Raw genomic sequence first — 15,942 nt, forward strand, 5'->3', positions numbered from 1 at the left:
TACTAGATCCGTTATCGGATAGGGGGCCGTTCCATCATGCTGTCTTAGAGGCAGCAGCAGGCTTTTTGGCCTGCTTAATCCTTGTTCCAGGTCCGGTTAGGTCTCCAGACCGTCTTGGACTGAGCAAAAGTTCCCTCTTGTTTTGCATTAGAGGAAGTTGATGCCGCACTTGCCTTGAAGTTTCGAAAGGCACGAAAATGAGACTGTTTGGCCCTTGATTTGGACCTATCCTGAGGAAGGGCATGACCTTTTCCTCCAGTGATATCAGCAATAATCTCCGTCAAACCAGGCCCGAATAGGGTCTGCCCCTTGAAGGGAATGTTAAGCAGCTTAGACTTTGAAGTAACATCAGCTGACCATGATTTAAGCCATAGCGCTCTGTGCGCCTGGATAGCAAAACCAGAATTCTTAGCCGTTAGTTTAGTCAAATGAACAATGGCATCAGAAACAAAAGAATTGGCTAGGTTAAGTGCTCTAAACTTGTCAAGTATGTCATCCAATGGAGTCTCTACCTGTAAAGCCTCTTCCAGAGACTCAAACCAGAACGCCGCAGCAGCAGTGACAGGAGCAATGCATGCAAGGGGCTGTAGGATAAAACCTTGTTGAATAAACATTTTCTTAAGGTAACCCTCTAATTTTTTATCTATTGGATCTAAGAAAGCACAACTGTCCTCGACAGGGATAGTAGTACGCTTTGCTAGAGTAGAAACTGCTCCCTCCACCTTAGGAACTGTCTGCCATAAGTCCCGTATGGTGGCGTCTATTGGAAACATTTTTCTAAAAATAGGAGGGGGAGAGAACGGCACACCTGGTCTATCCCATTCCTTAGTAATAATTTCTGTAAACCTTTTAGGTATTGGAAAAACATCAGTACACACCGGCACTGCATAGTATTTATCCAGTCTACACAATTTCTCTGGCACTGCAATTGTATCACAGTCATTCAGAGCAGCTAAAACCTCCCTGAGTAACACGCAGAGGTGTTCAAGCTTAAATTTAAATGTAGAAATATCAGAATCAGGTTGCATCATCCCTGAGTCAGAAACATCACCCACAGAAAGAAGCTCTCCTCCTTCCGCTTCTGCATATAGTGAGGCAGTATCAAACATAGCTCTTAAAGCGTCAGTATGCTCTGTTTTTCGTCTAACTCCAGAGCTATCTCGCTTTCCTCTAAATTCAGGTAGTCTGGCTAATACCGCTGACAGTGTATTATCCATGACTGCCGCCATGTCTTGTAAAGTAAACGCTATGGGCGCCCTAGATGTACTTGGCGCCATTTGAGCGCGAGTCCCTTGAGCGGGAGTCAAAGGATCTGACACGTGGGGAGAGTTAGTCGGCATAACTTCCCCCTCGTCAGATTCCTCTGGTGATAATTTTTTTAAAGACAGAATATGATCTTTATTGCTTAAAGTGAAATCAGTACATTTGGTACACATTCTAAGATGGGGCTCCACAATGGCTTTTAAACATAATGAACAAGGAGTTCCCTCTATGTCAGACATTTTTATACAGACTAGCAATGAGACTAGCAAGCTTGGAAAACACTTTAAATCAAGTTAACAAGCAAATATAATAAACGGTACTGTGCCTTTAAGAGAAACAAATTTTGTCAGAATTTGAAAAACAGTGAAAAAAGGCAGTAAATCAAACGAAATTTTTACAGTGTGTATAATAAGCTAACAGAGCATTGCACCCACTTGCAAATGGATGATTAACCCCTTAGTTCAAAAACCGGATCAAAAAAACGATAGACGTTTTTTTCCAGTCACACCAAACTGCCACAGCCTTGCTGTGGGCCTACCTTCCCCAACAAACGATTTTTGAAAGCCTAAGAGCCCTTTAGAGATGTCCTATAGCATTCAGGGGACCCTTGGAGGAAGCTGGATGTCTCAGTCTGTAAAAGTTACTGCGCAAAAAAGCGCTAAATTAGGCCCCTCCCACTCATGGTAACACAGTGGAAGGCCTCAGGAAACTGTTTCTAGGCAAATTTAAGCCAGCCATGTGGAAAAAACTAGGCCCCAATAAAGTTTTATCACCAAAGTATATATAAAAACGTTTAAACATGCCAGCAAACGTTTTATAATTGTAAATATAAAAGAGTATTACCTCAGAAAGAAAGCATGATACCAGTCGCTATTAAATCACTGTATTCAGGCTTACCTTACATAAATTTGGCATCAGCAGCATTTTCTAGCATTCACATCTTCTAGAAAAATCCTAACTGCACATACCTCATAGCAGGATAACCTGCACGCCATTCCCCCGCTGAAGTTATCTCTCTCTTCAGTCATGTGTGAGAACAGCAATGGATCTTAGTTACAACCTGCTAAGATCATAGAAATCACAGGCAGATTCTTCTATTTTTCTGCCTGGAACAAAATAGTACAACTCCGGTACCATTTAAAAATAATAAACTTTTGATTGAAGTAAAATAACAGCTACATTTCACCACTTCTCTCTTACTACCTCCATGTTTGTTGAGAGTTGCAAGAGAATGACTGGGTATGGCAGTTAGGGGAGGAGCTATATAGACAGCTCTGCTGTGGGTGTCCTCTTGCAACTTCCTGTTGGGAATGAGAATATCCCACAAGTAATGGATGATCCGTGGACTGGATACACCTTACAAGAGAAATACTATTGCCTGAATAGAACTACATGTTTAGCCCCTAAAAATTGGTTAAAACAGGTAGTTAAGTCAGTTCTAACCAGCACAGAGCTTAACAAGGCACTGCAATGCTGTTTAAACATCTTGCTCATTACAGCCTTTTATAATCACTCCTTTATGTATACAACATTTCGGCAACAATTCCATATTTGTACTTCTGTAACTGCAACTTGAAAACCATGTTTCCCCAAAGAATTGCTGAAAAAAATATAACCGTGGATAACCAGGTCAGACAGCTGCAGGCTCCTGTTTACAGGAATTGATTTGCATGCTCTTACCAAGAATGCCTTGCTACAGGTTGAGAATTCCTATAGAAAAAAACCCTGATGTTTCTCGTCTGATATGGAATTAAAAAACGGACCAACATTTCCTACACATGAAACAAATGGCTATAATTAAAAATCCATATAGAAAAATGCAACACTTAAAGAAAAAACATAATTTATGCTTACCTGATAAATTCCTTTCTTCTGTTGTGCGATCAGTCCACGGGTCATCATTACTTCTGGGATATAACTCCTCCCCAACAGGAAATGCAAGAGGATTCACCCAGCAGAGCTGATATAGCTCCTCCCCTCTACGTCAGTCCCAGTCATTCGACCAAGAATCAACGAGAAAGGAGTAACCAAGGGTGAAGTGGTGACTGGAGTATAATTTAAAAGATATTTACCTGCCTTAAAAAACAGGGCGGGCCGTGGACTGATCGCACAACAGAAGAAAGGAATTTATCAGGTAAGCATAAATTATGTTTTCTTCTGTTATGTGCGATCAGTCCACGGGTCATCATTACTTCTGGGATACCAATACCAAAGCAAAAGTACACGGATGACGGGAGGGATAGGCAGGCTCATTATACAGAAGGAACCACTGCCTGAAGAACCTTTCTCCCAAAAATAGCCTCCGAAGAAGCAAAAGTGTCAAATTTGTAAAATTTGGAAAAAGTATGAAGCGAAGACCAAGTTGCAGCCTTGCAAATCTGTTCAACAGAGGCCTCATTCTTAAAGGCCCAAGTGGAAGCCACAGCTCTAGTGGAGTGAGCTGTAATTCTTTCAGGAGGCTGCTGTCCAGCAGTCTCATAGGCTAAACGTATTATGCTACGAAGCCAGAAAGAGAGAGAGGTAGCAGAAGCTTTTTGACCTCTCCTCTGTCCAGAATAAACGACAAACAGGGAAGAAGTTTGGCGAAAATTTTTAGTTGCCTGCAAGTAGAACTTGAGGGCACGAACTACATCCAGATTGTGTAGAAGACGTTCCTTCTTTGAAGAAGGATTTGGACACAAGGATGGAACAACAATCTCTTGATTGATATTCCTGTTAGTAACTACCTTAGGTAAGAACCCAGGTTTAGTACGCAGAACTACCTTATCTGAGTGAAAAATCAGATAAGGAGAATCACAATGTAATGCTGATAACTCAGAGACTCTTCGAGCCGAGGAAATAGCCATTAAAAACAGAACTTTCCAAGATAACAATTTTATATCAATGGAATGAAGGGGTTCAAATGGAACACCTTGTAAAACGTTAAGAACTAAGTTTAAACTCCATGGCGGAGCAACGGCTTTAAACACAGGCTTGATCCTAGCTAAAGCTTGACAAAAGGCCTGGACGTCTGGATTTTCTGACAGACGCCTGTGTAACAAGATGGACAGAGCTGAAATCTGTCCCTTTAATGAACTAGCCGATAAACCCTTTTCTAAACCTTCTTGTAGAAAAGACAATATCCTAGGGATCCTAACCTTACTCCAGGAGTAACGTTTGGATTCGCACCAGTATAGGTATTTGCGCCATATTTTATGGTAAATCTTTCTGGTAACAGGCTTCCTAGCCTGGATCAGGGTATCAATAACCGACTCAGAAAAACCACGCTTTGATAAAATCAAGCGTTCAATTTCCAAGCAGTCAGTTTCAGAGAAGTTAGATTTTGATGTTTGAATGGACCCTGTATCAGAAGGTCCTGTCTCAGAGGTAGAGACCAAGGTGGACAGGATGACATGTCCACTAGATCTGCATACCAAGTCCTGCGTGGCCATGCAGGCGCTATTAGAATCACAGATGCTCTCTCTTGTTTGATTTTCGCAATCAATCGAGGAAGCAGCGGGAAGGGTGGAAACACATAAGCCATCCCGAAGTTCCAAGGTGCTGTCAAAGCATCTATCAGAACCGCTCCCGGATCCCTGGATCTGGACCCGTAGTGAGGAAGTTTGGCGTTCTGGCGAGACGCCATGAGATCTATCTCTGGTTTGCCCCAACGTCGAAGTATTTGGGCAAAAATCTCCGGATGAAGTTCCCACTCTCCCGGATGAAAAGTCTGGCGACTCAAGAAATCCGCCTCCCAGTTCTCCACTCCCGGGATGTGGATTGCTGACAGGTGGCAAGAGTGAGACTCTGCCCAGCGAATTATCTTTGATACTTCCATCATTGCTAGGGAGCTTCTTGTCCCTCCCTGATGGTTGATGTAAGCTACAGTCGTGATATTGTCCGACTGAATCCTGATGAACCCCTGAGTTGTTAATTGGGGCCAAGCTAGAAGGGCATTGAGAACTGCCCTCAATTCCAGAATGTTTATTGGAAGGAGACTCTCCTCCTGATTCCATAATCCCTGAGTCTTCAGAGAATTCCAGACAGCGCCCCAACCTAGCAGGCTGGCGTCTGTTGTTACGATTGTCCAGTCTGGCCTGCTGAATGGCATCCCCCTGGACAGGTGTGGCCGATAAAGCCACCATAGAAGAGAATTTCTGGTCTCTTGATTCAGATTCAGGGTAGGGGACAAATCTGAGTAATCCCCATTCCACTGACTTAGCATGCACAATTGCAGCGGTCTGAGGTGTAGGCGTGCAAAAGGTACTATGTCCATTGCCGCTACCATTAAGCCGATCACCTCCATGCATTGAGCTACTGACGGGTGTTGAATGGAATGAAGGACACGGCATGCATCCTGAAGCCTTGTTAACCTGTCTTCTGTCAGGTAAATCTTCATTTCTACAGAATCTATAAGAGTCCCCAAGAATGGAACTCTTGTGAGAGGAAAAAGAGAACTTTTCTTTTCGTTCACTTTCCATCCATGCGACCTTAGAAATGCCAGAACTAACTCTGTATGAGACTTGGCAGTTTGAAAGCTTGAAGCTTGTATTAGAATGTCGTCTAGGTACGGAGCTACCGAAATCCCTCGCGGTCTTAGTACCGCCAGAAGGGCCCCCAGAACCTTTGTGAAGATTCTTGGGGCCGTAGCCAATCCGAATGGAAGAGCTACAAACTGGTAGTGCCTGTCTAGGAAGGCAAACCGTAGATACCGTTGATGATCTTTGTGAATCGGTATGTGAAGGTAAGCATCTTTTAAATCCACTGTGGTCATGTACTGACCCTTTTGGATCATAGGTAAGATTGTCCGAATAGTTTCCATTTTGAACGATGGAACTCTTAGGAATTTGTTTAGAATCTTTAAATCTAAGATTGGCCTGAAAGTTCCCTCTTTTTTGGGAACCACAAACAGGTTTGAGTAGAACCCTTGTCCTTGTTCCGACCGCGGAACTGGATGGATCACTCCCATTAATAACAGATCTTGTACACAGCGTAGAAACGCTTCTTTCTTTATCTGGTTTGTTGACAACCTTGACAGATGAAATCTCCCTTTTGGGGGAGATAATTTGAAGTCTAGAAGGTATCCCTGAGATATGATCTCCAGCGCCCAGGGATCCTGAACATCTCTTGCCCAGGCCTGAGCGAAGAGAGAAAGTCTGCCCCCCACTAGATCCGGTCCCGGATCGGGGGCTCTCGGTTCATGCTGTCTTTGGGGCAGCAGCAGGTTTCCTGGCCTGTTTGCCCTTATTCCAGGACTGGTTAGGTTTCCAGCCTTGCCTGTAACGAGCAACAGCTCCTTCCTGTTTTGGTGCAGTGGAGGTTGACGCTGCTCCAGGCTTGAAATTCCGAAAGGGACGAAAATTAGACTGTCTAGCCTTAGCTTTGGCTTTGTCTTGAGGTAGGGCGTGGCCCTTACCTCCTGTAATGTCAGCGATAATTTCTTTCAACCCGGGCCCAAATAAAGACTGCCCCTTGAAAGGTATATTAAGTAATTTAGACTTAGAAGTAACATCAGCTGACCAGGATTTTAGCCACAGTGCTCTACGTGCCTGTATGGCGAATCCAGAGTTCTTAGCCGTAAGTTTGGTTAAATGTACTACGGCCTCCGAAATGAATGAATTGGCTAGTTTAAGGACTCTAAGCCTGTCCATAATGTCGTCTAGCGTAGATGAACTAAGGTTCTCTTCCAGAGACTCAATCCAAAATGCTGCCGCAGCCGTAATCGGCGCGATACATGCAAGGGGTTGCAATATAAAACCTTGTTGAACAAACATTTTCTTAAGGTAACCCTCTAATTTTTTATCCATTGGATCTGAAAAAGCACAGCTATCCTCCACCGGGATAGTGGTACGCTTAGCTAAAGTAGAAACTGCTCCCTCCACCTTAGGGACCGTTTGCCATAAGTCCCGAGTAGTGGCGTCTATTGGAAACATCTTTCTAAATATTGGAGGGGGTGAGAACGGCACACCGGGTCTATCCCACTCCTTAGTAACAATTTCAGTTAATCTCTTAGGTATAGGAAAAACGTCAGTACTCGCCGGTACCGCAAAGTATTTATCCAACCTACACATTTTCTCTGGTATTGCAATGGTGTTACAATCATTGAGAGCTGCTAAGACCTCCCCTAGTAATGCACGGAGGTTCTCCAATTTAAATTTAAAATTTGAAATATCTGAATCCAATCTGTTTGGATCAGAACCGTCACCCACAGAATGAAGCTCTCCGTCCTCATGCTCTGCAAGCTGTGACGCAGTATCAGACATGGCCCTAGTATTGTCAGCGCACTCTGTTCTCACCCCAGAGTGATCACGCTTGCCTCTTAGTTCTGGTAATTTAGACAAAACTTCAGTCATAACAGTAGCCATATCATGTAATGTTATCTGTAATGGCCGCCCAGATGTATTAGGCGCCATAATATCACGCACCTCCCGGGCGGGAGATGCAGGTACTGCCGCGTGAGGCGAGTTAGTCGGCATAACTCTCCCCTCGCAGTTTGGTGAAATTTGTTCACATTGTACAGATTGACTTTTATTTAAAGTAGCATCAATACAGTTAGTACATAAATTTCTATTGGGCTCCACCTTGGCATTGGAACAAATGACACAGATATCATTCTCTGAGTCAGACATGTTTAACACACTAGCAATAACTTGCAACCTGGTTATAATCTTTTTTAACAAAAACGTACTGTGCCTCAAAGAGGTACTTAAACGATTAAATGACAGTTGAGATAATGAACTGAAACAGTTATAGCATCAAGTTTAAAATAACACAACTTTTAGCAAAGGTTTGTTCCCATTAGTAAATAACTAAATTTGACATAAAAAATTATAGAGTAACGTTTTTATTCACAGTCAATAAAAATTCTCACAGCTCTGCTGAGAGAATGTACCTCCCTTCAAAGAAGTTTGAAGACCCCTGAGATCTGTCAGTGAACCGGATCATGCAGGAAATATAATAGTAGCTGACTGGAATTTTTTGATGCGTAGCAAAAGAGCGCCAAAAACGGCCCCTCCCTCTCACACACAGCAGTGAGGAGAAACGAAACTGTCACAATTTAAAGCATACAACTGCCAAGTGGAAAATAATGCCCAAACATTTATTTATTCAGTACCTCAGCAATGTAAACGATTCTACATTCCAGCAAAAACGTTTAACATGACAATATTTATTAAAAGGATTAGTGACCTTTAACAGAGTAGTTCCGGTGAAAAACCATTCCCAGAATACTGAAGTGTATACATACATGTCATTATAACGGTATAGCAGGATTTTTTCATCAATTCCATTCAGAAAATAAAAACTGCTACATACCTCAATGCAGATTCATCTGCCCGCTGTCCCCTGATCTGAAGCCTTTACCTCCCTCAGATGGCCGAGAACAGCAATATGATCTTAACTACTCCGGTTAAAATCATAGTAAAAAACTCTGGTAGATTCTTCTTCAAACTCTGCCAGAGAAGTAATAACACGCTCCGGTGCTATTGTAAAATAACAAACTTTTGATTGAAGTCATAAAAACTAAGTATAATCACCATAGTCCTCTTACACATCCTATCTAGTCGTTGGGTGCAAGAGAATGACTGGGACTGACGTAGAGGGGAGGAGCTATATCAGCTCTGCTGGGTGAATCCTCTTGCATTTCCTGTTGGGGAGGAGTTATATCCCAGAAGTAATGATGACCCGTGGACTGATCGCACATAACAGAAGAAAAACTAGATTATGAAAAGGGTTACCTGCTCTTTTTCTAGCATGTCAGATTTCCGTAGTATTTTCATAGCATATACATGTCCAGTGTCTTTCTTTTGAACGAGTCTAACCTATAGGGAGAGAAGAAAAAAAAAGATGGATCTGAGTTAGAGTAATATCGAGGTAATATTTTCAGTCCTCATAGAAATTAAAAATGTTATGAATCTTAAAAAGGGATAAACTGTCATCCTTTGGTATTGTTATTATTATTATTGGTATATACACACACGTATATATATATATATATATATATATATATATATATATATATATATATATATATATATATATATATATGTATATATGTATATATATATATATATATATATATATACACACACACATACATACATACATATATACACACACACAAATAATAACAATAACACAGGCTTAAACGGGACATGTATGTATGTATGTATTGGGTACTTGTAAAGCGTGGCTAATCACCCGTAAGGGTCTCAAGGCGTTGCTCATTTTATCGACCTCGGAAGGATGAAAGGCTGAGTCGACCTCGCCGGGGATCGAACCTGCAACCCTTGGGTTGATACAGAGCTCAGCCACAGTGCATTAGTATGCTGAGCTATCTGCCCGGCTCATAAAACCCAAAACTTTTTCAGGTGCCAGAAGTAGCATGCAATTTTAAATCACTTTCCAATTTACTTCTGTTACCAAATTTGTTTCATCCTCTTGGTATCCTTTATTAATGGAGAAGCAATGCACTAATAAGAATTAGCTGAAAACATTGGGTGAGCTAGTGACGGGGCATATATGTGCAGCCACCAATTATCAGCAGCTATATCGTCGTATATGGTCGGTTTCTTATATATATATATATATATATATATATATATATATATATATATATATATATATATATATATATATATATATATATATATATATATATATATATATATATATATATATATATATATATATATATATATATATATATATATATATATATATATAAAATATCCATTTTTTACCTCTCCAAATGCTCCCCTTCCTATTACTTTTAAGGATTCAAAATCCTCCAGTCCAAGCCTTGTTCGTTTTAGTCGTAGAAATTCTGTTTCTTTCAGTGCATGTGCAGACCTTCGCATTTTTTTCTGTGAAAATAAAATGTAAATTAAAAATATGAAAATCTCTTAAAACAAAGTTTGAAAATCTTCAGATGTGTTAACAGAAAACTAAAAACAAAGTAACTTTTTTAAAGAGAAGTAAATTTGATGTTTAAAATCAGCAGCTAGCGACTCAGGCAACTAAAACAGATTATGACAAGGAGAGAAAGAATAAATGGGACGTATTCCTAACTGAGTAGTAGTAGTGACATAACATTGTGCTGCTGGCAAGGCATACTGCCTTATTCCTTCTCGGATAGGCATAAAATACCAAAGTTTTTAGTGCACTCCCATTCTTATATGAGCCTATAAGCATCCTCTTCCCGTCTACTTTAGCTCACATATAACAAAGAGGACCGGTAATTCCTAGATGTATCTCTAGTACCCTTCATATATCACCAATACAAGTGTGATTTATTACCAAACATACATTGTTTGCTCTCTCTATATGTAAAGTTTGCAAGTGGCTGGTATGTTAAAAAAAACAGAATTTATGTTTACCTGATAAATTTCTTTCTCCTACGGTGTATCCGGTCCACGGCTTCATCCTTACTTGTGGGATATTCTCTTCCCCTACAGGAAGTGGCAAAGAGCACACAGCAGAGCTGTCCACACAGCCCCCCTCAGGCTCCGCCCCCCTCAGGCTCCGCCCCCCAGTCATTCGACCGACGGTTAGGAGAAAAAGGAGAACCATAAGGTGCAGTGGTGACTGTAGTTTACAAAAAATAAATTTAAACCTGACCAAAATGCCAGGGCGGGCCGTGGACCGGATACACCGTAGGAGAAAGAAATTTATCAGGTAAACATAAATTCTGTTTTCTCCTACATTGGTGTATCCGGTCCACGGCTTCATCCTTACTTGTGGGAACCAATACCAAAGCTTTAGGACACGGATGAAGGGAGGGAACAAGTCAGGTAACCTAAACGGAAGGCACCACTGCTTGCAAAACCTTTCTCCCAAAAGTAGCCTCCGAAGAAGCAAAAGTAATGAATTTGTAAAATTTGGCAAACGTATGCAGTGAAGACCAAGTCGCTGCCTTACAAATCTGTTCAACAGAAGCCTCATTCTTGGAAGCCCATGTGGAAGCCACAGCTTTAGTAGAGTGAGCTGTAATTCGTTTAGGAGGCTGCCTTCCAGCAGTCTCATAAGCCAACCGGATGATGCTTTTCAGCCAGAAAGACAGAGAGGTCGCAGTCGCCTTTTGACTTCTCCTCTTGCCAGAATAGACGACAAACAAGGACGATGTTTGTCTGAAGTCTTTAGTTGCTTTTAGATAAAACTTTAAAGCACAAACCCCATCAAGATGGTGTAACAGACGTTCCTTGTTAGAAACTGGATTAGGACACAGAGAAGGAACAACTATTTCCTGGTTGATATTCTTATTGGAAACCACTTTTGGAAGAAAACCAGGTTTGGTACGTAAAACGACCTTATCTGTATGAAACACCAGATAGGGTGAATTACACTGCAAAGCAGACAATTCAGAAACTCTTCTCGCAGAAGAAATAGCTACAAAAAAACAAAACTTTCCAAGATAGTAACTTAATATCTATGGAATGTAGAGGTTCAAACGGAACCCCTTGAAGAACTGAAAGAACTAAATTTAGACTCCATGGAGGAGCCACAGGTCTGTAGACAGGCTTGATTCTGACTAAAGCCTGTACAAACCCTGAATATCTGGCATGGCTGCCAGACGCTTGTGTAACCAAACAGACAGAGCAGATATCTGTCCCTTAAAAGAACTAGCTGACAGACCTTTCTCCAATCCTTCTTGGAGAAAAGATAGTATCCTTGGAATCCTAATCTTACTCCATGAGTAACCCTTGGATTCGCACCAGCAAAGATATTTCCGCCATATCTTATGGTAAATTTTCCTGGTGACATATTCACCAGGTCTGCATACCAAGTCCTGCGTGGCCACGCAGGAGCTATTAGAATTACCGAAGCCTTCTCCTGCTTGATCCTGGCTACTAGCCGGGGGAGAAGGGGAAACGGTGGAAAGACATAAGCTAGATTGAACGACCAAGGCGCTACTAAGGTATCTACCAATGTCGCCTTGGGATCCCTGGAACTGGACCCGTAACGTGTAGCTTTGAAGTTCTGACGTGACGCCATCAGATCCAGATCTGTAATGCCCCATAGCTGGGTCAGCTGAGCAAAAAAACCTCCGGGTGGAGTTCCCACTCCCCCAGATGGAAAGTCTGAAGACTCAGATAATCCGCTTCCCAGTTGTCCACTCCTGGGATGTGAATTGCTGATAGATGGCAGGAGTGATCCTCTGCCCATTTGATGATCTTGGATACCTCCCTCATCGCCAGGGAACTCCTTGTTCCCCCCTGATGATTGATGTACGCAACAGTCGTCAAGTTGTCCGACTGAAAACTGATGAATTTGGCCTCCGCTAGTTGAGGCCATGCCTGGAGCGCATTGAATATCGCTCTCAATTCCAAAATGTTTATCGGGAGAAGAAATTCTTCCCGAGACCATAGACCCTGAACCTTCAGGGACTTCCAGACCGCGCCCCAGCCCAAGAGGCTGGCGTCGGTCGTGACAATGATCCACTTCGGTCTTCGGAAACTCATTCCCTGACAGGTGATCCTGAAACAACCACCAGAGGAGTGAGTCTCTGGTTTGCTGGTCCATCTGAATCTGGGGAGAAAAATCTGCATAATCCCCATTTCATTGTTTGAGCATGCACAGTTGCAATGGTCTTAAATGAATTTGAGCAAAAGGAACCACGTCCATTGCCGCAACCATTAGTCCTGTTACCTCCATGCACTGAGCTATGGAGGGTTGAGGAATGGATTGAAGAACTCGACAAGTGTTCAAAAGTTTTAGTTTCCTGACCTCTGTCAGAAAGATTTTCATTATTACCGAGTCTATTATTGTTCCCAGGAAGGGAACCCTTGTGAACGGGGACAGAGAACTTTTTTCTATGTTCACCTTCCACCCGTGAGACCTTAGAAAGGCTAGAACAATGTCCGTATGAGCCCTTGCTTTGTGAAAAGACGACGCCTGTATTAAATGTCATCTAGTTAAGGTGCTACTGCAATGCCCCTTGGCCTTAGCACCGCTAGAAGGGACCCTAGCACCTTTGTGAAAATTCTCGGAGCAGTGGCCAATCCGAAGGGAAGAGCCACGAACTGGTAATCCGAATGGTTTCCATTTGGAATGATGGAACTCTGAGTAATTGGTCTAGGATCTTTAAATCCAGAATTGGCCTGAAAGTTCCTTCCTTTTTGGGAACTTCAAACAGGTTTGAGTAAAATCCCAGTCCTTGTTCTGCTGTTGGAACTGGGTTTATCACTCCCATTTTTAAAAGGTACTCTACGCAATGTAAGAATGCCTGTCTCTCTATCTGGTCTAAAGATAAGCGAGACAAGTGGAACCTTCCCCTTGGAGGAAGGTCCTTGAATTCTAGAAGATACCCCTGAGAGACAATTTCTAGTGCCCAGGGGTCCGGAACATCTCTTGCCCAGGCCTGAGCAAAGAGAGAAAATCTGCCCCCTACTAGATCCGGTCCCGGATTGGGGGCTAACCCTTCATGCTGTCTTGGTAGCAGCAGCAGGTTTTTTGGCCTGTTTACCCTTGTTCCAGCCTTGCAATGGTTTCCATGCTGGTTTGGGCTGGGGTGCGTTACACTCTTGCCTAGTGGCTGTAGGGGTAGAAGCCGGTCCGTTCCTGAAATTGCGAAAGGAACGAAAATTAGACTTATTCTTAGTTTTGAAAGGTCTATCCTGTGGAAGGGCATGGCCCTTTCCCCCAGTGATATCTGAAATAATTTCTTTCAACTCTGGCCCGAATAGGGTCTTACCTTGAAAGCAATATTAAACAATTTTGTTTTGGACGACACATCCGCCGACCACGATTTTAGTCAAAGCGCTCTACGTGCCACTATTGCGAAACCAGAATTTTTCGCCGCTAATTTAGCTAACTGAAAAGCGGCATCTGTAATGAAAGAATTAGCCAACTTCAGGGCGTGAATTCTATCCATGACTTCATCCTAAGAAGTCTCCTTCTGGAGCGAGTTTTCTAATTCCTCAAACCAAAAAGCAGCTGCAGTGGTTACAGGAATAATGCAAGAAATTGGTTGAAGAAGAAAACCTTGTTGTAACAAAAATTTTCTTAAATAAACCTAATTTTTTATCCATAGGATCTTTGAAAGCGCCACTGTCTTCTATTGGTATAGTTGTGCGCTTAGCTAGCTTTGAAACTGCCCCCTCTACCTTAGGGACCGTCTGCCACGCGTCCCTTCTGGGGTCAACAATGGGGAACATTTTCTTAAATATAGGAGGGGGAACAAAAGGTACACCTGGTTTCTCCCACTCCTTATTCACTATATCCGCCACCCTCTTAGGTATCGGAAACGCATCAGTGTGTACTGGGACCTCTAAGAATTTATCCATTTTACACAATTTTTCTGGGACCACCAAAGGGTCACAATCATCAAGAGTAGCCAGGACCTCCTTAAGTAGAGCGCGGAGGTGTTCTAGCTTAAATTTAAATGCTATGGTATCAGGCTCTGCCTGCTGAGAAACTTTTCCTGTGTTAGAAATTTCTCCCTCAGACAAGCCCTCCCTCACCGCCAAGTCAGATTGATGTGAGGGCACTACAGATAAATTATCCTCTGCGTCTACTTGCTCATTTTCTGTATTTAAAACTGAACAATCACGCTTCCTAGGAAAGCTGGCAGTTTGGATAAAAATGCTGCGATAGAATTATCCATTACTGCTGCTAACTGTTGCATAGTAATCGCAATTGGTGCGCTAGATGTACTGGGCATCGCCTGCGCGGGCATAGCTGGTGTTGACACAGAAGGAGAGGAAAGCAAGCTATTTTCACTACCTTCAGCTAAAGAATCATCTTGGGCTATATTTTTAAGTGTGATTGTACTGTCCTTAAGCTGTTTGGACGCTATGGCACACTTCACACAAATTTAATGGGGGAACCACCTTGGCCTTTGGACATACAGAACATAGGCTATCTGAAGACTCAGACATGTTTAACAGACTTAAACAGAACTATAATGCAATAAAAATTATTTTTGAAAAAAACGTTACTGTCTCTTTAAATAATAAAAAAGCACACTTTTTTTTACTGAAATATCAAAAAAACATGAAATAAACATCCGATTTTAATGAAATTTTCACCACAGAGTCTTAATGCTTTGAAAAGATTGCACACAAATTTTCAGATCAATTAACCCCTTAATGCCCAAACCGGAGTTAATAACAGTTATTAACCAGTTAACACACTACAGTACTAGCCAAAGCTTTCACTGTAGCCTTTTACCTTCATTAGGGATTATTTTAGCAGGAAATAAGCCTCCCTGGAGTCTTTTATGATGCCTCTTGACTCCCCACATGAAGCTGCATGGATTGCCTAGGCAAAAACAACTGCACAATTTAGGCCTAAAAATGAGGCCTCCTCCCTCTTCATTCTAGAGTGGAGGGGCCTTTCTGACTAGATTTAGGTGTCCAAATAAGTGCCAGGACGAAATTAAACCCCAAAAGTGTTTTAAAGTCTGAAAAAACACCTTATTTATAGTGAAAAACATGCTAAAAAGCAATCGATTTTAAAGCCCACAATAGTGTCAACCAGCATAGAGCCCTAAATATAAGCCATCATTTTATACAGAGTCAATTAGAAAGGAAAAAAAAAAAAAAAAATGGCTTAGCAATCCCAGAGGGAATTTCTGACAGTCTTCTAGCATTACATGGTCTTGTTAGAAAAATGACTGATCATACCTGAAGCAGTTAAGCCTGCAAACTGTTCCCCCCAACTGATGTTCTCTGGTTAACAGTCCTGCGTGGGAACAGCAAT

General features: G+C 42.0%; 1 protein-coding gene across 2 annotated transcripts in view; it reads right to left on the reverse strand.

Annotated features, from left to right (window-relative positions):
* Positions 1-15,942, reverse strand: part of LOC128653324 (serine/threonine-protein kinase 38) — a 347,496-nt gene that overhangs the window by 201,330 nt on the left and 130,224 nt on the right. For both annotated transcript variants that reach the window (XM_053706543.1, XM_053706544.1), the window contains exons 4-5: positions 9,984-10,106; positions 8,979-9,062 (exon numbers count right to left, since the gene is read on the reverse strand). In XM_053706543.1, coding sequence (XP_053562518.1) covers positions 8,979-9,062; positions 9,984-10,106 — 207 coding nt within the window. The remainder of the gene's footprint in view (positions 1-8,978; positions 9,063-9,983; positions 10,107-15,942) is intronic.

Source organism: Bombina bombina, chromosome 3, assembly GCF_027579735.1.
Source record: "Bombina bombina isolate aBomBom1 chromosome 3, aBomBom1.pri, whole genome shotgun sequence".
In the NCBI taxonomy this organism is placed as follows: domain Eukaryota; kingdom Metazoa; phylum Chordata; class Amphibia; order Anura; family Bombinatoridae; genus Bombina; species Bombina bombina.